The sequence below is a fragment of the Equus asinus genome, chromosome 29 (assembly GCF_041296235.1).
Source record: "Equus asinus isolate D_3611 breed Donkey chromosome 29, EquAss-T2T_v2, whole genome shotgun sequence".
NCBI lineage: Eukaryota > Metazoa > Chordata > Mammalia > Perissodactyla > Equidae > Equus > Equus asinus.
This window is the reverse complement of record NC_091818.1, coordinates 24,839,830-24,862,054: the sequence shown is the minus strand read 5'-3', so window position 1 is coordinate 24,862,054 and position 22,225 is coordinate 24,839,830. Positions and strand designations below refer to the sequence as shown.

The 22,225-nt window shown below is 46.0% G+C and overlaps 1 protein-coding gene across 11 annotated transcripts in view; it reads left to right on the top strand.

Annotated features, from left to right (window-relative positions):
- Positions 1 to 22,225, top strand: part of KIAA1217 (KIAA1217 ortholog) — a 702,592-nt gene that overhangs the window by 392,959 nt on the left and 287,408 nt on the right. For 2 of the 11 annotated variants that reach the window (XM_070501286.1, XM_070501274.1), the window contains exon 1: positions 16,441 to 16,813. The exons of 2 other annotated variants lie outside the window; for them this stretch is intronic. In XM_070501286.1, coding sequence (XP_070357387.1) covers positions 16,744 to 16,813 — 70 coding nt within the window. In that variant the 5' untranslated portion in view covers positions 16,441 to 16,743. Of the gene's footprint in view, positions 1 to 16,436; positions 16,814 to 22,225 lie in introns of those variants that run through there. 7 more of the 11 variants (XM_070501300.1, XM_070501277.1, XM_070501281.1 and 4 more) reach the window with 5 other exon arrangements.

Here is a 22,225-nt window from a genome sequence, read left to right as displayed (position 1 = left end):
ATTAAACACAAAAACACACATAAGAAATTTAGAACAATGACTAATGCATATAAGAGGATAGATTGTGGTTGTAGAGGACCCCATTTATAATACCACTTTCCCTGCTCAAGTTTGGAGCAAATTAAGAAGTAAATAAAAGAGTAAGACAGAAACAGACTAAAATATCAGCCTGGTTACTGATAAAGCCAGTGCCAAAACAGAGCTTCCAGTTAGGGCAGCAGTGGGCTGCACCCCAGAATTAGGCTAACTTCCTCACCAGTTCCAGACACATATTGTGGACCACACAGACCTCCCAACGTGGGGGCCCAGAGAGAGAGAGAGAGAGGCTGAGAGAGATGTTTGACTGGGCATGTCCTATTCCTCTCTAGGAAGGAGTCAGGAGTACGGCAAGAACGTTTGGGAGAAATCCTTCCTTCTGAAAAGTCAGGGAATGGGAAGAAGTACTTCTCTGCCAAAGTGGTTGTTACCGAGCCCAGATTCATTTTTGCCCATTGCCCAGAAAGCCAAACACCGAGATGTCAAGATTGCAGCAGAGAGAGGGTTTAATCACAAGGCAGCCAAGTGAGGAAGCAAGAGAAATGAGTCTGCAATCCACTTTGCCAAAAATGGGGACTCAGGGGCATTTATGGGGTAAGGGGGCAAGGTGGTCTGAAATGTGGAGGTAGATGGTTGGAGGTGAGGAGAGGTGAGAGGTCATCAGATCTGCACAAGTGTATTCAGACTCCATGCCTCCTCATAGGACGCAGTTCACCAAATGGCAGCGTTAGCATGATCTGAGGGTGGAATTTTTAGCCTCTTGACATCAAAAGGTCACCTATCAAATATCTGTGTGGGCCCAGTTGATGAGTTGGTGGTCTTAACCAGACTGAAGTGGACAAGGGGTTCTAATTCCTGAAAAACAGCTCAAACACCCATTACCATGGTGACCCAGGCTCCAGGGCGATGTTATCTATAGGAACCTAGTGGGAGTCAGATAGCATATTGCCTAAACAGCACAGTTAACAATGGGTGGGGGACAGCTAAAAGCTATAATTAGTAATTGCAAAAAGGAAGAAAAACTTCAGTTACTAGCTGCTTAATCATCCACGGCTATTGGATTGAAATCCACATCCATGGATTGTGGGTTTCAATCCCCCCTATTCTTTGGTCATTCCTCATTCTTGAGGGATTCTGGGTGACAACCGATCTAACTACTTCCTGCTGAATTTAGGCATAGATCTGGGTTAGAGGAATGAAACTGCTTAGCACTCATTTGGAAATATTCTCTTATTCCCAGCTTCAAGTTGACATCTTGCATTATTAGAATTTTGTACCTTGCTCAACAGTTTTGGGAAAACATCTAAAGGCATGTTTTATAATCAAGTATTCATCCAGAAGGATAAGAAGTATAGACAACCCAAATTGTAACAGTCCCTGAAAAATAGACCTAATCTCAGTGGGGCCTCCATCTGATCTCCAGGCGGGGGCAGACATCTGGTCTTAGTTCCTGATAGTCTTTGTTTTGCTGGATATGCATCAGAGACCAGAGCAAGGCCCTATACTCTGATCCTTCAGTTGTCATTGATGATGGCAATGAACATAGACTTTCTTCCCGGGGGTCATCACATTCCTAAGGAACTCAAGGGAACAAAGTCATCAAGTTATACTGGCTGGGTGGGGACATAAAATCTACACAGCATGTCTAGGTTAGTTAATCAGAGGTCATCCAACGTTACAATACAGTTTCTTTGCTACAATATGGCTTCCTTTATGTCAACCTTGTGTTGAGCGGGTATCATGGTTGTTTGGTGTGAGCAATTACAACTGAACTGTGGACATTTCATGTTTAACCTGCATTCTCATGTAGTTGAGCTGGACATAGTAGGCCCTTGACAAGTGCTTCTGAAGGAATAAGGAAGGAGGGCTATCCATTTTGCTGTTTGTTTTTATTAAAAATCACCTCCAAGGAGACCACAAATAACTTGCCAAACCTTCTATGCCACCTTCCCCGCCAATTCTGGCCTTTATTTTTGCTGTCTGCTCAACTCCCAAGCCGGGTGTCTATATAGCTCCCTTGGTTCTTAGCACAGGCAGCCTGCATTTGTATTGACTTTACATACTTGCTCTTTCTCTCCATCCATCTTATTCCTCCACGTTCCTCAGCACCCTGTGCATCATGGGCTTCACATCATTTCCCCATATTTTGTGATACTTTCCACTCCATGCAGAGGGCAAAGGGAGACATTGGACTTGTCTCAGGGAGACTAGAGCAGAAGTGGAGACCCATCCATGGACCTTTCTGGACCGTGCCATCTCCATTCTGCACATTGCTTCCACTACCTCAAAATTGGTGAATTTGCTATTTAATTCAGTTCAACAAACACTTCACAGAAACTGAAGGCCAAAGAGAAGGAGCCGGGCTCACTCCTTCCCCAGCCCCCTCCCTGCCAGGTCTCCCTATGTGGGTTCCTCTCCTCTGGGGAAGGCCACACTCTGCCCAGCAGCCCTCCCCTGGAGCTCTCTCTCCAAGGCTGCAATAAGTCCTCCTTCCTCTTGCTCCTTCGGGGCTGGGGTATGTAAGAGTCTCCATCCCGATCGCATTATCCCTTGGAGCCTGTTTTGAACTCTGCCCACCATATAGAAACATTGTGGTCCCTTTATTAATCTCCCTTCAATTACCAGCTTCAGGTTGCCACCTCTTCTTACCCTGGACCCTGCTGGAACAAAATATTAGGCAGATGGCTCAGGAGCACTTGTCTTTGTTTAGACTGAAGCCCAAGTTGTCTTTGGATGATGAATCTGAGCCTGTCAGCTGCCCAGTTTAAGGCTTTTATGGACAAGGCAGCTAGGAGCCTGTCCTGTCCTGAAGGTCCTCTGAGTATCCATTTTTGAGATCAGGGATAAGGTGTTTTGTTCTAGGGCATCCACTTCTGGAAAAGAGGTTAAAAACACAGGGGAGGTTGCGATCAGAGGGCAACAGAGCCAATAAGGTGATGTGTGAAAATGCCGTGAAGAAAGTAGGAAAGTTGGAAAATTTGATGACAGCAGGGCGTCAAATGCGTATTCTCCTTCATGGCTTGGTGAAGAAGTGGTGAAGCCAGGAGAGAAAATGAGGAGGAAAGGGAGAAGAGGGGGACTAAGAGATAAAATATGCCAGAAAGGGAACAATGGAAGATTTCTTCCTTTTTTATTTTTATTTTCTTACAAAAAACTAGGGCTTTGCTGATTATATTATTTTAAAAATATGCAACTGTGTTGAGTTTCTGCTGGGAGCTAGTCTCTGTGCTAGGCATACGGACGCAAAGAGGAGCAAGAAACACCCTGTAGGCCCCACCCTCAGGGGCTGGTAATGTAGTGCAGTGTTGCCAACCCTGTCTTTGCTCCCATATACAGGGACAAGGAGAATGACGCCTCCTTGTAGGTGATTGGAACTTGTCCCCTTCCTTCTGGTCCCCACTGTGAATCGCCGATGCCATCACACACACAAACACTTACCTGGAAGACTAGGCAGGCATGATCAGTGCTATATCACACAGCTAAACGTGGCCCTTCGGCAGCACAGAAGAGGAAGCAGGAGGTAATATTTAAGCCAGACCTTGAGTAAGGAATATGACACAGGTGGTGAAGTGAGTAGAGGAAGACCATTCCAGATGGAGGAGATGGCATGAGGAAAGGCAGAGAAATCAACTTCACCTTGTGTGTCCTTGAAGTGTCTCTGTGCTCCATGCAGGGACAGTTGCCAGATTTAGCAAATAAAAATAACAAATATTCATTATTTATCTGAGACTCGAGTTTAACTGGGCATCCTGTACTTTACCTGGCACCCCTTCCTGACTGGGAGGGCCTCTGGGCACAACTCCTGGCCATTCCAAGGAGCATGTCCAGCCTCACAGTTTCTGGGCAATTGCCCCAGAGGCAGCTCAAAGCAGTGGCCTTACCCAGTCCTACTTGGTCAATCTTGGGAAATTTTCTGGATTGTTTTCTGTTTTCATTTCAAGATTATTATTAGAAAAAAAGGAAAGCATTGTCAAAGGTGGAAATTTCAAATTGCACGGGAGTGAAATCTTACAACGAGTTCTGCTGTACCACATATTGGGAACTATTAGTAAAAAGTAGCTGAGGATGCTACAGAGGAAGCTTGGAAGTTTCCCCCTGCACAGGGCAAGGCTGACGTCCAGAAGCAGACTTTTGACTCTCTTGCCCTCTAGCGGCCAAAGGCCTAAACAGGGATTTGCATTCTTACTCGTTACAGTCTCTCGTCCCCTTGGACTCCTCCATTGTGCCAACTCTGCCGGAAGTGACGTCATTAAGAAAGCCGCAGGAAGATGCAGGTGCCTGCAGATGCTAAGCCCCCAAACCAGCTTTCCAGGCCCTTCCACCTTTCCAGGGAAGTGGTGTAGATTGCTGTGCTGCTCTTCTGTAGCCTCTTCCTACTTCATGATGTTCCTGGGCAAGGCTTCAGGCCCTGCAGATGGAATCTGCCCACAGTTGCCTTTACTTTCATTCATTTATCCAATGAATATTTCTGGAGTGCCTACTATGGGCCAGGCAGGGTGCTGGATGCTGGGCATAACGTCTGACGTATTTCATTTTGATTTGGAGTTAAACGAAAGAGTGTGCACAGAGCTCTAGAAATTGCACCCAAGGCAAATTGAACACATCTCCAGGCATGGGAATTTTAGAACTCTAAGGGGTCTACACGAGTCATATATTTTTAGTTGACCTCTAATTTCCCTGCCACATTCCTTCTTTATAACTCATAAGCACAGCGTCTTTTTGATAAATGGTCATTAGACTTCTTGACAACAATTTATAAGTTGGCACACAATAATTAATCAGATTGCATATAATATAAAATTAATGCCATGTGATGGCCCTAGAGCTATTCCTAACTTTATGGGAAAAAAAGAGGGTCTTGGCAGAATGTTGGATTTTTTCCCTTTTCTGGGACATGCGATGCTGAGTTACTGACATTGAAAGAACATACCAACAGAAACCTATTAGAGCAATGAAGTTGTTCTGGAAATGGTTGGCTTAAACGAAATCAGTGTAAAATCCTAGGTGAGATGTTGATGTTTCACCTAGTTTGCTCAGCTGTATGGGTCATCTTCTCAACTTCTGCCAACTAAATTTTTTTTCTCAAATCTGCATTTTTTTATCCTTACTACCTCCTTAGTTCAGATTCTCGCATCTTTTTTCCTAAACTATGATAATAGACAGTTTAGTTAGTCTATCTTCCTGCTTCTCTCAAATCCATTCTCCACACACATTTATCTAAAATACAAATCTGATCATGTCACTGCTGTTTTTATCCTGTGCACGAGTCCACACTGCTTACAGGATAAAGCTCAAGCTTTTTGTGCATTGAATGCGTGGGACCGCCCCTTGTCCAGCCACATCCTCTGTCACTCCATCATCCTTCGCATCACGTCCCTGCCAGGGTTTGCGGGCACTCTGTATTGGTTTGTGGACCTGTTAAATGAACATCCAAACATATAAATCTACTTCTGTGCTCTATTGCTTATAGGTTTTCTCCTTCATAAAACCAGGTAGCCCTGAGGTGACTGAATCCCATTCTGAACATGTTATGAATTGGTACTGACTGTGTTTTAAGAGTGCTGTTATGAGTGAGTGATATGTTTATCAGATTCCAGAGGCTTCCTGCCCTTCCCTTCCCCCACCCCTCAGCTGTGCAGAATTCTCTGGCTAATTCTCTCTGGGTTCCAGGGTTGTGTTAATTAGATTTTGACCTCAACATGGAGTAGAAATGCTTTGGTTACAAAGGCCTATTGTCTTTTTTGGAAAAGTTACTGGTGGGGGTGAGAGTGGGGAGCCCCAGTCTTTCTAACTAGGGGAGCAAGTTCATCCTTGGCAGACGCTTCCTACATAGTCTATCTTTCTACACAGTCTAATTTTCCATAATACCACTGGGCATGCCACATCCAAATCTATTCTTGATATTTCTATTATGTTTAGATTCCTAAGGTCACTGCATTTTATTTTCGTTCAGAGGACTATAGACATTGAAGAAAAGTGCCAAAACAAATTTCTTGAATCTATTTTGAAGCAGAGAGGAAACAGCTATCCATGTCACCGTGTAGGAGTAAACCAGTGATTACTAAGGGATCTTGCTGATCTGCCCAGCAATGTCACTTTCTACTCAGACCAAGAGACCAGAGAATATTTAATCACCTGTCTGGTCTCTTAGGGATCATGACCCACATTGGGATGATAAAGGTTGGTTTATCGTGTTATGACCCAGATTGATGGAATTGCCTATCACATTCTGTTTATTCACTGGCTCCACTTAAATGGCACTTAGAACATGCCACACACTGTTCTCCTTTTAACCTCACAACAACCCTATGAGGGAGGTACTATTGTTATTTCCATTTTATAGGTGGGAAAACTAACATACCTTTCCCAAGTTTGCACAGCAAGCAAGTGGTGGAGCAGAGATTCAGGCTAGGACTCCAGAATTTGTACTCTCTCCTCCCTGACGCTCTTGCAGAAATATCAGCTGCTCAAGGTGGCTAAAATCATGTGGCTCCCCTTATCTCAGAGTTCAATGTGCTCTCCCCTTGGCCTCTGTGTAAAGCTGAGGCCTCAAGAACGAGGCTGTAACCTTGTATGTGTGGTCAGAATTTGAGCTCAAGGAAGACTACTGAGAGTAAAGCATAGATAACTCCCTTCTCCCTTCCATTAGTAGAGTGGGGCAGCCCACGGAAGAGCTGCTTAGGGAGGGACGAGGCCTCAGCGTGAATTATCTTGCAGTACTAATAGGAACCTGGGTTGTCTGGAAAAGATATAGTAGAACTGAGACATAATGTCATAATTGAGAGAGCTCTCAGAGTTTATCTAGCCTGAAGCCTTCATTTGACAGATGAGAAATGCCAGGGCCCAGAAAGGTGAAATAACCAGTCATCCAAGAACACACAACTCAAGAGTGAACATGCGGTTGCTTCTGCATAAATCGAGAACTTGAATAAAACAGCACTTTGTTAATTACTAGTTTCCCGCCTCTGTTTTGTTCTCTTTGGATTTTTCGTTCACCAGGTCACATCTGTTGTTGTTGATTTTTTCTTCTTACTGGATAAACATAGATGCTGGTTCAATCATCTGCATAATTTCTGTGTAATAGCGATTCAAACTTGCATGTAATGGATGAGCTTTAACTTGGGAGAATATTTAAATCAGAGTGGGCAGCTTGTAGGGCACTTGCTGTTGTGTGTAAATACACAGAGCAACGGAGGGACAATGTCCTTGACTCCAGCAGACACACCCCACGAAACAGTGTGTGTGTCACAGCTCCTGATTGTTCTGCTGCCCATCCCCCACCTCCTCATTCAGTACAGCCTCCATTGCGCCAACAGAATCTCTCTTCTGAAGTCCAGATTTGGTCCATTCTTTCCTTGTTGTTGACTGGAGACAACTGAAACTTCTCATTGGAAGTGCAAGAACCCTCAAAATTGGCCCTCCCTTATTTTGTCAATCTTCTGCCAATTCCCGTCCCCACCATTCATTTTTTAAAATGTCTTTACTTTCTGCCATTATTTGCCCGCCACACACACGCTCCCTGACGAACACATCCCACTCATACTCTCTCAAGGCATTGGCCATTGCCGTTGGGGTCCTTGGATTGAAAGTTCTTTTCCCAGTGAGTCACCTGGTAAAAGCCTATTCATTCTTTCAGACAACATGTCATCTTCCCTCCCAAGACTTTCCTGTTCTTGACAAATATGGCTGCTCTTCCTTCTGTGTTTTTTGTTTATATCTCTACTAGAACTCTTCCCTTCTTTTCCCAATTAAGTGAACATAGACACTATTGTCTTAGTCTTCATGATTTCATCATTCTTTAATTGATCCTACCAGGCAAAAAACATTTACACAGCATCTCGGTGTGCCCAGGACTGTGGCAGGAGCTGAGGATTCAAAGATGACTAAAGCTATTCTTACTCCTTTGAGATCTCACAATCTTATGAGAGAGGCTCATATATAAGCAAATAAATACTGTGCAGGGTGATAAAGGTCACCAATCTTGGCTTGTCTTATCAACTTCAGCTTACTTAGCATCCACCAATGGCAAGTTAGTGCTCCATAATTTTTGAACAAATGAAGGTGTGAATGAATGATGGGATGGGTGGATTGGTCATCTTTAGCCTAAACTAGTACTCATCAAACTGCAGCATCTTATGAGGCAATTTTCAGAGCTATATGGACAAAATATTTTACTTTTTAAAAGTAGTTATGTATTTACTATACTGTAAGAAAAGTAAGAAACTATATCATTGTTTTATTAAACCCATACTTTTAATATATTATAGATGAGAAAAAGCTTAATCTTTTTAAGTGAGTCAATATACAGTCAATACTAATATAATTGGTGACAACTTGATGACAGAAAGCAAATTGCCGAAGTTTGAGAAACACTGACCTAAATGAGGTAATTTTCACTGTTTCCTTTTCCTTAGGTTTTGTTCTTTTTCTGACTCCAGTCTACATAAATTCACCTTTAGAATTTTTGGAACCTCATGAAAGAAATGGTTTTACTATAAAAACTTGCAAGCAAAAGCAATTTTTAACTAATTTAAATATTTAAAAGATTAGCACAAAGAACATTGTGTGAGTTGTGAAAATGAACCAAACCATACTTATTATTTATTTTGTCTCAGAAGTGACTCTATAAACCTTCCACTTGGATGTCCTGATTTTCACAAGCTGTGACCTGTGCAGATGACAAAGAATATACCTACCCATAGGTTGGGTTATTCTTTATATGAGGAGTTAGGAAGAACAGGAAATGGCCTCCCCAGGCCTCCTGAGCAGTTGGACGTGGTTCTTTGACATTTAGGATGCAGCAGGAGCTACATGAGGATGACAGCAATTCTGGGAAACCAACAGGAATCTTTCCTTGTCCCTCATTCCAGCTGTTGCATGCCTGCTTCTTTCTCTAGCTGCTGCTGCAGCATACTATTCCTCTCTCTCCTCTCTCTCTCTCTCCCCGTCATGGCTTTTGCTTGCTAAAGTCTCTGTTTGCGGGTCTCAGCTTTTGCCCAGCATACTCCCTGCATCTGGGGTGACCAACTGAATCCAGTTTTCCCAGGACTATCCTGTTTTTAACGCCAAAATTTCCACATCCTAGGAACACCCAATGCCCCGGGCAAACCGGGAATGTTGTTCACCCTAACTGCATCCCTTTTCTAAACATCTCATATTCAAATTCTGCAAGGAAGAAGAGGGGAGATCTGACTGGGTCTCTTGGCCCTTCTCTAGCCCAGAGCATCCCGAGCTCTCCCACCAGGACCGCTCCAAGCTGATCCCTCCTGACTGGACCAAGGGCAGGCTTGGGGGTGGCATAGAGAAGCTTCCTGGCACCTTCCTCAGAAGGGACTTGTGAGCAGGGCAAGCCTGGAAATATTATCAATTCTTCTCTGGGGTCCATTTTCTCATTTTGCACATCAGTTTGTCACTCATCAGGGTCCAGGGGTTCTTATGTGGTGGTGGGGGAGGGGGTATGAGATGGGGGATATGTATATATGGAGAAGAAGGTAGAAACTACTTATTATCATTTTATCCTTTTCACTTTTTTTTTTTTTGAGGAAGATTAGCCCTGAGCTCACATCTGTCACCAATCCTCCTCTTTTTGCTGAGGAAGACTGGCCCTGAGCTAACATCTGTGCCCATCTTCCTCTATTTATATGTGGACGCCTGCCACAGCATGGCTTGATAGGTCTGAGCCTGGGATCCGAACCATCAAACCCTTGGCTGCGGGAGCAGAGCACTCAAACTTAACCACTGTGCCACCAGGAAGCCCCTATCCTTTTCACTTTTATGAATTCAGTCATGTTATACAAATTAGACTCCTAATATAGTGTTAGCCAGCCCTGGTGGTCTAGTGGTTGAGATTCAGCCCGCGTTTGTTTACGGCTCAGGGAACCACACTACCCGTCTGTTGGGTGTCAGACTGTGGTGGCTGTGTGTTGCTTTGATGCTGAAAGCTCTGACACCAGTATTTCCAATTCCAGCAGGGTCCCCCATGGTGGGCAGGTTTCAGCAGAGCTTCCAGACTAAGACAGACTAGGAAGAAGGACCTGGCCACCCACTTCCAAAAATTTGGCTGTGAAAGCCCTGTGAATGGCAGTGGAGCATGTCTGATACAGCGCTGGAAGGTGAGATGATGGAACAGAAAGACCAGGCAGGGTTCTGCTCTGCTATATGCAGGGCGCTGGGAGTCAGAATCCGCTCATCGGCATTAACAACAAAGCACATGGGGATGAGCACGAATTCACTGTGGCTGCAAGGCGGAGAAGGTGAGGTGCAGAATAGTTGGCAAATGCCAGAGGTCTTCTTCTTCCCCCAATTTCAGCACCCCACCCACCCACCGAGCTCCAGAAACTAGGCCCTTCACTATTGAAACCGTTTTTCCCATCTGCAAGGAACAGAAGTTCTCCCCTCTCCTTAAATTCTGTGGACTGAGGTGGAGAGAGAAAAATGAAATCCCTGTGAAAACACTTAAGTTCTGAAGCACATGCTTGGTTTTCAGGAATTGACTATAAAACTGGAGGGTGCGCCTGCCTGATGGGGAAGCTGGAGAGCGGTGGCTCCGGGAGGGAGGCGGGGAGCGCAGCTGCAGGGCCTGCTCCCTTCCAGCACCCCGTGCCCGGCAGCACCCTCCGTGCACTCCCTGTGCACTTGCGCTGGCTCTTCCATTCTCTGTTGCCTGTGTCTCTCTTAAAGTTTGTGGCTGTTACTTACTAGAGCTGAGAACGGATGAAAAAGTGGAGAAACAGAAAACTAGATGCATTATTGAAACAAGGTCTATTTCAGGGTTTATTTAGCAGAGGAGTATATAGAGGCGATCGATCCAATTTCAAATGTGTTTCAAATGTGTTAGGAGCTCTGAGTTCTAGAGGTGGGGGCAGCAGAGCAAAGGCTCAGGGGAGGGAGCAGTAAGGGAAGCCACCCTTCAGGACCCCAGGAGGCACGTCAGGGACCTCTCTTTCTGCTGTTTCAAGGTCACCTCTAGGGCCTGGCCCTCAGGGCCCCCAAACCCACCCCTGTGCTGCACCCGACACTAGCCTTCATAGCCACGCCTGCACCCCAGGCTCTTCTCCTCATCTGACCATGAACAGGCTCCTCCTCATTAGCAATGACGGCTGGTCCCAGCCTCCCCTCCTCTGGGAAGCCCTACCCACCTGGGATGATCCATGGCATTACAGGACCAAGACATGGGCTAGCACCACACCACACACCAGGTCTCAGCGAGCAGCGAGGGCATGCAGCTCTGGGGAGGCCCTTCGTTACGGCTGTAGTTGAGTTGTCTGATGTCTCATGGCTGGCACAGCAATGCCCCCAAGTAGTACCAGACCCAATTCTATGGTTGGTGGGAGAAGGATTTTAGAAAATAGGGATGGGGGCTGGCCCAGTGGCATAGCAGTTAAGTGCACACATTCTGCAGGGCGGCCCAAGGTTCACCGGTTCGGATCCCGGGTGTGAACATGGCACCACTTGGCAAGCCATGCTGTGGTAGGCGTCCCACATGTAAAGTAGAGGAAGAGGGGCACGGATGTTAGCTCAGGGGCAGTCTTCCTCAGCAGAAAAAAGAAGAGGGTTGGCAGCAGATGTTAGCTCAGGGCTAATCTTCCTCAAAAGAAAGAAAAGAAAAGAAAAGAAGGATACTCCCCTTTACCAACTCTGACTTTATTCTCCATTTAATTCAGGATTTGGAATAATTGATGGATCCCCTAGGGCAGTTGTGAGAAAAGAGGTTAAAAGATCTTAAGCATTCAGCAAATGCAACAGGGTGATGACTGACTGACTCCAATTAACTCTCCAGGCCTCAGTTTGCTCATCGGCAAAATGGGGGAGGCAAGAGGGAGAAGTGAACCCCATTATCCCAATTTCCTGGCTCCCCGTAGTTAGTGCTCTCTCCACAGCTCACTGCAGCTTTGAGGGAGAGCATGTGGAGAAGGCCAGGGGCAGAAACAAGGCCAGGGAAGTCCCTTTCCAGTGAGGCCTCCCAAATAGTCTATATTGAAAGGACTCATCATGGCACCATTGGGTAAACTGAGGAAGCAAATGGATGCTGGGATCTGAGGAAGTTCTCACATTCTTGTGGATTCCACCCCAGGGTGCCTTTAGGAACCCTGTGGAAGGCATCAGGGTTTAGCTCACTCTGGCATAAAAGGGGTGAGCGTCTGCGAGTTGCAATTTTCACTTGCAAGCTGCCACCTGGAATCCAGACTTGGTCTGCAGCAACCGGACAGCAGAGCTGAGCGCCAGCTTCTCCACAATGTGCTGCACACATGGCAGCTCCAGCTACAGGGGTTGGCAGACGTGGTGGTTGCTCTCCAGCATCTTCCTACTTAAAAGAGATAAAAGAAACCCCGATAAAAATGAACATCAATGGATTCTCTTGAAAAGAAAGAAAATATGCTTAAAGTATTAACACATTGGATCGAAATGTAGTTTATATTTATAACCGCACGAGGAATTTGTATGGGGCAGGGGAGGAAAGTTCCAAGACTTCAGAACAGAGAGTCTTGAGTGGAGGGGCTCTTGGCCACTTCACTCTCCTCTTGGCTGGCAGGGTCTCCTTGGAGCAGCTGGCATTTTAAGGATTGCAGGCAAGATGAGAAAGATTGGTGACCCTCTGCAGAGAATGCTGGTGATATAAATGGTGACCTGATCACATCTATAAATGGTTCCGTCCCGGTCACACAGAAAGGAAAATTCTGTTTTGATCGGTGAATCGTGCAGAATATCATATCGTGGAGTTTGTGTTTTCCAATGTGAAATTATTGGTGAGACTTGTAATACAGCTCTAATGAGTTCACACCTTTAATTAATGCTTAAATTTCTCTTATGAGGTCTGTCGGGGGAGCTCCAACAGCATTATTTCGCATTTGGAAACCCGTGGCGCATGTGGGGCTATCTTGGACTACACAGAGGTAACCATCTGTGCTGGTTTGCCAGGAAGAGTCGTGGTTTCTGCATCTTGCCTTACTGTAATTATTAATAGTGTCCCCTTTCTCTGTCACAAATGCTCTGGTTTATATTTAAGTATAAGGCCACCCTAGCCAGCTGACACACTGCTGGCACAACTAGAATTGAAGATCCCACATTTCATTCACCACATCATCCACTGAAGCAAATGTTTTCCCAGTTGTCAGAAGTCCTTTATTTTTGAGTGACAGGGTGACACACAGCAGCATGTCCCTTAGAAAAGGCAATGCGTAACACATCAAACATGACGTCTCTGGTGAAAACATTTTTGTTGTTTTTCCCTTTGCTTTGTTTTATTTTCACAGTTACCAATGCCTTTGAAAATTACATTTTATGACTTCAGCAAGCATTAATTATTCCTTTTGTGTCCTGATGTCATTTTAAGCTATCTTGTTCCTAATAGGATTTAAAGTTTTAAACAAAAATTGAAACATATATCAGGGTTATGCTACTTATGCTTGCTTCTGGAAATGATTTCTCTCTCCAAAAACTTACATAAAGGAAGTTGACACGCTTTCCACAGCCCTGTAATTAAATAGGTCTGCTGAGAAGTTGTAGGTAATAGTTTATGATTCTTGAGATTAATGCCCATCATGGCGGATGCCCGTTTAAGTTGCGTTATCAAAACCAATAACGACCCAGTTCTGTAATAGGTTAGCACTGACTGCAAAATCACCATTTGCCCTTATAGCTCTCTTTTATCTCATCACTTGTCTTTCCTTTTAAATGACACTTTTTTGTGTGTTAGCTCATTCTGAGTCAAGAATTGCCAACATATGGAGCCATTAACCAAGAAATAGTATTGCACCTTCCCTGGTTAAGAGAAATGGAGTTGAAAATTTAGCCCCCTGGTATCATTATGGTAGCTCTCTATATGACTGGAGGAAAATCACATTTCAAGTTCTTCTCGCTTCCCTTCTGCCTTTCACAGCAAATTTCAAAGAATGGCAGGAGGCAGATTGGTTTGTAATAGCAATTTTTAAACCCCCAAATTAAATTAAACCGAAAAGCATGGTATACTTCTAGTTTAAATAGCGTTTCTTCCAGAAAGAACATCTCCACAGTAACAGCAATGACAACAGTAGTATTTTTCACGATCTGAGTTACTGAGCTTATGTAGATTGCAGAATATAGTTACTGTTTTCCAGAGAAACTGACAATCAGCGGAAAGTTCTTAGTAAGATCTGTGTGCTTCCAGGAGAGAGCTGTGGTCGTCCAATGACATTAGCACAGCGCCTTCTCAAATTGTTTTCAGTTCTCTTCCCCAAGGAAGAGGAACAAAGGGCCAGTAACTAGTCCAACAGAAGCTTTTCCCCATAGAATGGTCAGAAAGTTTAACTATTCAAGAGAACATATTTTACTGTAAATCTCTGTCGAGATTTCATGGTCCTTAATGATTTATGTTAATTTTTTTCACTGGTAATGCCTTTTTCTTTTGTGCATTCCACAAAGTTTTGCTCGGAGGAAGAGCCACAGAAGCTGCAGTCTGCTTTGCCGGTGGGGGAGGGGAGGGTCCGAGCAGCTTGAACAAGTAGTCCGCTGAGGCGGCTCCTTGGGCTGCCTGGAAAGGAACCAGAGCTCAGGACTGGTGGGGAAGCTGCCCCCACTTTGCCTCGCTGGGGATCCACGGGGCCCTGAAGGATGGCTCTCAAGCTTTCCAAACAGCCCCAGGAAGCACAATCTGCATCTGAAAATGAATCTTTTCTGCCTGGATTGAGCTAGCCAGGAAGGCCCAGGGCAGGGCAGGGCGCTGTTGGTTGCAGCCGACTGCCCTTGGAGGTGTGCTGTTGGATCCTTCATCCTGGGGGGTTTGCCTCTGTCCTGTGTCAAGTGACAGGCAGGAGTGGCTCTTTGCACGCGGAAGCAAGTCCGGTTGGTGCCAGAGCCGCAGGCCCAGGGATATCTGGTTTGGGCCACACTCTGGTGCTGCAAGGTTGCGCTAGCTCCTGAGCTCGCTCTCTCTCTCTCTCTTCTGCACCACTTCCCCCCGCCCCCACCACGATCCTTTCAGGCATTAATAATTTGAAGACAAATACACAAGAGTTATCCAAGGATCAGCATATTCTGGTCCTGGGGGCCTGAACACAGATTCCTTCCTTCGTGAACATCTTGTACCTGAGGAAACAGTAACGATAAGACGAGATACATCTGGCATCTGCCCGCCGGCCACCAGTGCAGAAACTATGCACGATTAGTTCCTCCTTAAAGCAAGATTACCAAATAATTCCGTTGTCAGGTCCTGGAGACCTAGAGTTACCTGCCCTGTCAACCCGACTGCCTGTATTCATGCTGCCAGGGGCGGGCTTTAGCTTTCTGGAAGATTCACCACATCTTGGATTTCAAGAGAAATCTTAGGAGTTGAAGGGTCTTTTCCTCCCTTCTCCACATGAAGTTCACTCCCTGGCAGTATCTACTTTCCCTTTGGTTTACCTCTTTTGTCCTTAGGGCCTTCCGCATCTTTTTGTTCTAAGTGCCCCAAATATGTCTCCCACACTGCCAAAACACACAGGTGACTCAAGGTCAGAACCTGGAGGCTTGGCCAGCCATTGTTCTGCACACATTCTTCACCCGAATTAATCTAAACCCCGGGCTAAATGGCCCGTAAACTGGGTCAAGGTATGGTCAGCAGGCCAACCATTGTCCTTTTTTTCCCCTCAAATGATGGGGCCACCACAGATGAAAATATCCCGCTCTTCCTACTGGTGATCGTGTTACTTTCAGATAGCTGAAATAGCAGGGCTTGGATTAGTTTCCCATCCTTTTTGTGTGGACACGGTGCCTCCTTTTTCCACTTTCTGGGAAATTTGCCAGTTTTTCAAGGACTGGGTAAAGAACAAAATAAATATTTGTAGGTAGTTTAAAAGGAGAATGAGTCTGTTGGATGTAACTCTGACTCTCCAAAGGAAAGCATTTTAATTGCTGTTCAGAGATTTTTAAGTAATTAACTTGAGAGATTCAGAAAATCGATTTTACTCAGTTTACTTTTCAGATCTATGGTCAAGGTTTGTGTGTGTGTGTGTGTGTGTGTGTGTGCGCGCGCGCGGGGGGGGGGGGGCGGAAAGGGGATGAGTCAAAGTGTAGGCGAATGAGTATAAACTCTTTATAAAGTCCGGCTTAAGTGATCGAGATAGTGTGGAAAGTAAACAACCTCTTTGTGTTTAGTAATCAGGCTCCCAGTCAGTGCCACAAAGTGTTTACTCAACATTCCGCATATACTCTAATTTTTTTTAAGGGATTTCACTGAAATTTGGGACCTTAGGTGGTTGGTTGTTTATTACTAGTCTATCATTTTGGGGAGGCTCGTTCTGTGTCTGAGATTACAGACCAGAGAACTGGATTCCAGCAAAGGTTCCTGCGGGGGCCCCTGTGTGCCATGCCTTCCATGCCTGGCTGCGGAGCCTCCGCGGTTCGTGGCGGTGGCAGCAGGCGGCCTGGGTCCCGGGGAGGGAAGCCCACCACCTGTTGGGGCCGCGGGAGCGCGCGGCGCGGGGCCGGGCCGGGCACAGCCCCCATCCCTCCCAGGCCAGTCCGGCCCGACGCGGGGCGCGCGCGGAGGGACGGGGGAGGCCCGGCGCTGGAATGCAGCGTTCTCGGGCGCGAGAGACTTTGCACCGGAGTCGAGACTCGTTTGGGGTGGGGTTTCGCCCGGTCTCCTCCTCCCCACCCCTTGGGCCCCCTTCCAGGCGCTTTGTGGGAGCTTTCAGAACCGCGCTCGGAAGTTTAAAGCGCAGCGAGGAGCTTGTGCCGTAGGCAGGGACAATGGAAGAAAACGAAAGCCAGAAATGTGAGCCGTGCCGTCCTTACTCAGCAGACAGCAGACAGATGCAGGGTAAGTAACAGACTCATTCAAAGATGGAGTTACAGGTCCCCGCGCCCCTCGCCGCCCACTGCTTTTTATAGCTGGAGACAGGGCGCATGGCGAAGAAAAAGCGTGACTTCTTGGGGTGGTGCGTTTTCAACACTGAGTGGAGAGCTGTGATTTCTTGGGTTTGGCTTGATCTCTGGCAGGATTTTCTGGAGCAGCAAAAGCAGTGGCGTGGTGATGTCACATTTGTCGCACAGTAAGCAGTCAGTATGTGCTGTATCTCTAGGCAATGACAAATGTATCGCAAAAAGCAGCTTTTCCCACTCGCTGCTCCAGGCGTGGGAGCAAGGAGCTGCTTCTGTGAACTTCTCCCTGGCTCTCTGGGACGGCAGCATTTCCATTCATTGGTCGGGGGGTTCCATGAGGCAAATGCATGTTGAACGCAGTTTTGTGGTGTTTTAGAGCTAAATCGGGGTTGAGAGGTGTTTCATTTTACAGATCAGAACAGCGGGGGCGCATTTTGTACATCTGGACGATAGATGGAACTCTGTGAATCTTCTGTGTGCTTTAATTCAAAAGTTGGGAGTTGTTAGGCAATTTTGGTCAATTTTCTCCTGGCAGTTTCCCTTTAATTGTGTTTATAATAGACTTGTCTTTTCCGTAGGGAATTTCCAGAAGCTTCTCTTGTTCCAAAGAAATTTCGCAGTGGGGCTGGTGGGGAGAGGACTGCTCTGCTCTCCACTGTCTGACGTCTGCGGTGCCCGGGCCTGTGCTGTTGTATCATATAGGCAGCGTGTTCAGAAACCGCACGATCCAGAACCACCCCCGCCCACCCGGCCCCAGGTTCATCCAGGGGCCAGTTAGTAACCAACTAGGAGACGTGCTTGCGGGGCGCCGCGCGCTGCGTGGGCGTAGGGATTATGCACAGGGGAAAAGGTGTGTGTTTGTGAAAAAGGCAAAAGGGAAGTAACAAATGACTCATCCACACTGAAAAGGCAGAACTAAGCCAGACAGAAGAAAAAGCAATTACGAGAGATAGAAAGAAGCCCCCAGTGAAATGCAGGCAACTTTAAGCTTAGTAAACCCTGGAGAATCCCTGAGTCTGACAGTCATCAGTCTGGCTGTCTGTTTGTGCTTCCAAAGCAGAGCGCTCTCCCTGAGGGCGCCTGGTCAGTGGAGTCCAGCAGGAGATAAGGCTCCCTGCCCTCCCTTCCCCCGCTGATTTGATGGGACTGGATCCTGCAGCAGCCTCTGGGCCTGGCTGAAAGAAATCGGTCAGAGCCTAAAGGGGCGATTAGATGGGACCAATTTAAGGAATCACTTTCAAACAACCACAGCAATTCGAAGATGCTCTGGAGGCTGAAGATGGTGAGACTGAGGGAATGTGATCACTTGATTCATGTATTCATTCATTCAAGGAATATTGAACATCTGTTATATAGTAGTCCCTGTTTTAGCTGCTGGAAATCCAGCCGTGAACAAAGTTGACTAAAAGTACTTGCCCTCATGAAACTTATATTCTAAGGGCCAGGTTTTGGAGGAGAAGGAGGAGGTGGTGGAGACAGATAGTGAACAAATAAGCAAAATATGTAGCCTGTTACATGGCAAGGTTGCCAGATTTAGCAAATAAAAATACAGGATGCCCAGTTAAATTTGGATTTCAGATAAACAACAAATAATTTTTAGGATAAGTGTATCTCATGCAATATTTTGGACATACTTATACTAAAAAATTATTTGTTTAGCCGAAATTCAAATTTAACTGGGCATCCTGTATTTTATCTAGCAAGCCTATTAAATGGAAATAAGGCTGTGGTGAAAAATAAGGCTTGGAAAGGCAATAAGGAGTGTAGGGGGTGAAACTGTAGATAGCATTATGAGGGAGAGCCTCACCAAGACCCGAAAGAGGAGAGGGAGGGAACAGCACGGATATGCTCAAAGAACAGCAAGAATATGGGAGACAGATGGGATGAAAAGAATTTAAGAGGTAATCCCAGGCCAGAGCATGCAGGGCCTGTGACACGACGGTAAGGACTTGGGCTTATATTTCAAGGGAGGTGGGAGCTGCTGGTAGGTCTGACCTGTCTCATAAAGGGTGATACTGGGTGCTGTATTGAGAATAACCCAAGTGGGGCTGGGGGAAGGGCAAGGAGGCTAGCTAAGAGGCTTCTTCAGTAAAACAGGCAAGAAATGGCACCAGTTTGGACTAGGGGCAGTAGAGCAGGGGATGATAAGAAGTCAGATCCTAGACGTACGTTGAAGGTAAAGCCAAAAGAATTTGCCAAGGGATTGGATGGGGGATATAAGAGAAACAGAGGAGTCAAAGATGACTTCACAGATTTTGATGTGGGGCCTGCCCTGTGGTCTGGTTAAGTTTGGTGCACTCTGCTTCAGCAGACTGGGTTTGCCGGTTTGGTTCCTGGGTGCTGACCTACACCACTCGTTTGCAGCCGTACTGTGGTGGCGACCCACACATAAAGTGGAGGAAGATTGGCACAGATGTTAGCCCAGGGCTAATCTTCCTCAAGCAAAACAAGAGGAAGGTTGGCACCAGATATTAGTCCAGGGCTAATCTTCTTCAGCAAAAAAAAAAAAAATTTGGTCTGCACACCTGGAAGGATAGAGTTGCCATTAATGTACTTAAATGGGAAAGCATTTGAGAGGACTAGATGAGAGGGTGTTTATGGTTTCAAATGGGTGGAGTGCGGAAAACCTTTTGGGTTTGTTAGGATTGAGAAGTTTATCAGGCATCCGTGTGTAGATGATGACTGATTTGGATATTTGTGACTGGAATTGAGGAGAGAGGACTGGGGCCTCTGATGAGAGATGGGCTAGGATTGGGTCTCTGTGGGGAAGAAAAGATCCAAGAGATGCGCCCTGGGGCACTCCAGCATTTAGAGGGTAGGAAGGAGTGGCTGGAGAGATGGTGAAAGAGGGATAAGAATCCAGGTTAGCTTTTAAGATCCCATTGAGTTCTGGGTGAAAATGATGCTGTAAAGGATGTGGCTTTGTTTCCAGTTCTTCGGTCAGCACAAGGACCACAGATGGGAGGCTCTCTGATGCAAACATCATCCACAATACTACATGTCCTTTCCTGTCATTGCACTATCCATGGATGATGTTTGTTTCTCTGTATGTTTCAACCAGTGACCACGTGGTACTCCAGGGCAAAGACCACATCTTCATCTTTATGTCCCTGGCACCTAACACAGCGCCAGGCGTGCAGAAGCCCCTCAATAAATATTTGTTGAACAAAAGGTTAATTATACCACCCAGGGCTTTGAGTTGATCAATCTACTATAGATAAGGGTCCCTCAGTGATCATGTAACTTTACTGTCCAAACCAAGACACTTCTGAGAGTGAAAGTGAACGCTATAAATAATTTCGCTGGGACAACAGTTGTAACCCAGAAGTGTTTTGGCAAACTGGGCCATATGGTCGCCTCAAGAATAGCTCTAATCGATGAGGTTTTTGTGACTGAATGGGCAGGCCGCTGGGTAAATAACAGTGTGAAGTGTGCTGCGAGGTGCATTGTGAGTAGGCGCTCAATAATTGGTTGGATTTGAATCTAACTATATCATGCTCCCTTTGACGGCCATGGGCTCCTCAGATTGGTCCTGCAGGTTCCTTGGGATGCATCTATGTGGCCACAGCAGCCTGCGGTGTCTGCTTTTGCTCTAGCCCCTACAGTCTGGACGCCTTGTGCAGGTGAAGTGCTGTCAGTGCCCCTGCCTGCCTCCCCTACTCCCTGATTCACCAGCTTTTAAGATACTTAGTATTTGCTATGGTGGCAATCATTTTGCAATATATAAGTGTATCGAATCAATACATTGTACACCTTAAACTCAGACAATGTTATATGTTAGTTCTATCTCAATGAAGCTGGAATAAAAAATAGGTATTACTGGCAGCCTGACAGAGTGCAAGCTTGGGGAGTCCCAGGCATTCAGCTCTTTCTCAGAAGTCTCCTCTAAAATTGCCCCGTCCGTCTCTGTCCCTTATCCTGTTTTATCCTTCAGAGCACTTATTACTACGTGACATTTATGTTGCCTATTGTTTGTTTGTCATCTACTCCCTAATTATAATGTAGATCTTCTATGAGAGAAGAGAATTAAGTCTGTGTTGATCACCACTTCGCTACATCTCCTAACTCCTTTCAGTGTAGGAGAAAATACTCAATAAATATTTGTGTGAATGAATGAATGAGTCAATTAACTAACCAGCACTTGAGACAAGAATGCTTTTCTGAGTGAGTGAGAGGCTGTTCTTATTTTGCGTAAAATCTGTACCAAAAACCCTCTTCATCACTTACTTAATTTTTAAGAGTTTTTTAGAAGAATACAGTGGTCTGGTTTTGGCTGTAATTTCTGTACCAGGTTGTATATGGTGGTGATCTTTCTGATATTAACAAGGGAGCTGGAAATCTGAGGAAGCCTGTGGGCCCCCAACAGAATATGTGACATATATTCGTCAAATAGGCTGATTGCTCTAACAACCCCCTAATCTCTGTGGTTTAGCATAATCAAGGTTAACTTTTTGAACATAGTGGAATGTGGACATTCCTGGCCAGGTAGATGTCCTGGGTGGCCCACCTCCAGGCTGACTCTGGGATTCAGGCTCCTTCTGTCCAAATTGTGACATTCCACAAGGCCTTGTAGGTTTCTGCTGGAGCTTTTGCATCCAACTAGCCAAAGAGGAAAGAGAAAGGGTGTGGAAGATTATTTAGGAGGTCCGGGGCCACATCACTTCGGCCCACATTGCATTGACTAGAATTAGTACAAGGCCCCAACTAGTCCAAGGGGACTAGAACATGTAGTCTTCCTGTGTGTGCAGCAGGAGGATATTGTTCGAATTTGTAGCCTGACAAAATTCTGTCACTACCGTGGTAGGGCCAGTAGGTTATACAGCCAGACAAAACAGCAACTCCCCACAATATTCCTATGACAAGAGACCATCTTGGCACAATTTAAAAAGCTGCATCTCAGAGACAGCTAACACCAGAAGTCGCTATAAAGGAGTGAGGGATTGCTTCTCTAAGAAGCCGTGGCCTACAAATCTCGGCCCAGGAATAAGATCTCAGGGAAGCCCTCAGCCCCGTTGCTGGCTCTCAGCTACAACGCAGCAGGGAATGCCTGAATGATACAAGGCCCCAGGTCTCTTGCTGCAGGTCAGCTGATCCAACACAGCAGCCTGAGTTGTGGCCTAGAAGCCAGCGCCAGCAGCTCCTGGGATCACCTGCCTGCAGGATGACGTGCTGTGTGCACGACTCATCTTCCATAATCCTCTGTCTACTTGGTACCCACCCCAGATCCCACTTTCTCCTTTCACTTTCCAGAATGTCTACACCCCACCAGGAATCCCTTTGAAACACGGGAAGAGTCTCCCTGTGGCACTTCTGCCCTCCTCGTGCCCACTTCTGCTCCAGGAAAGATTGG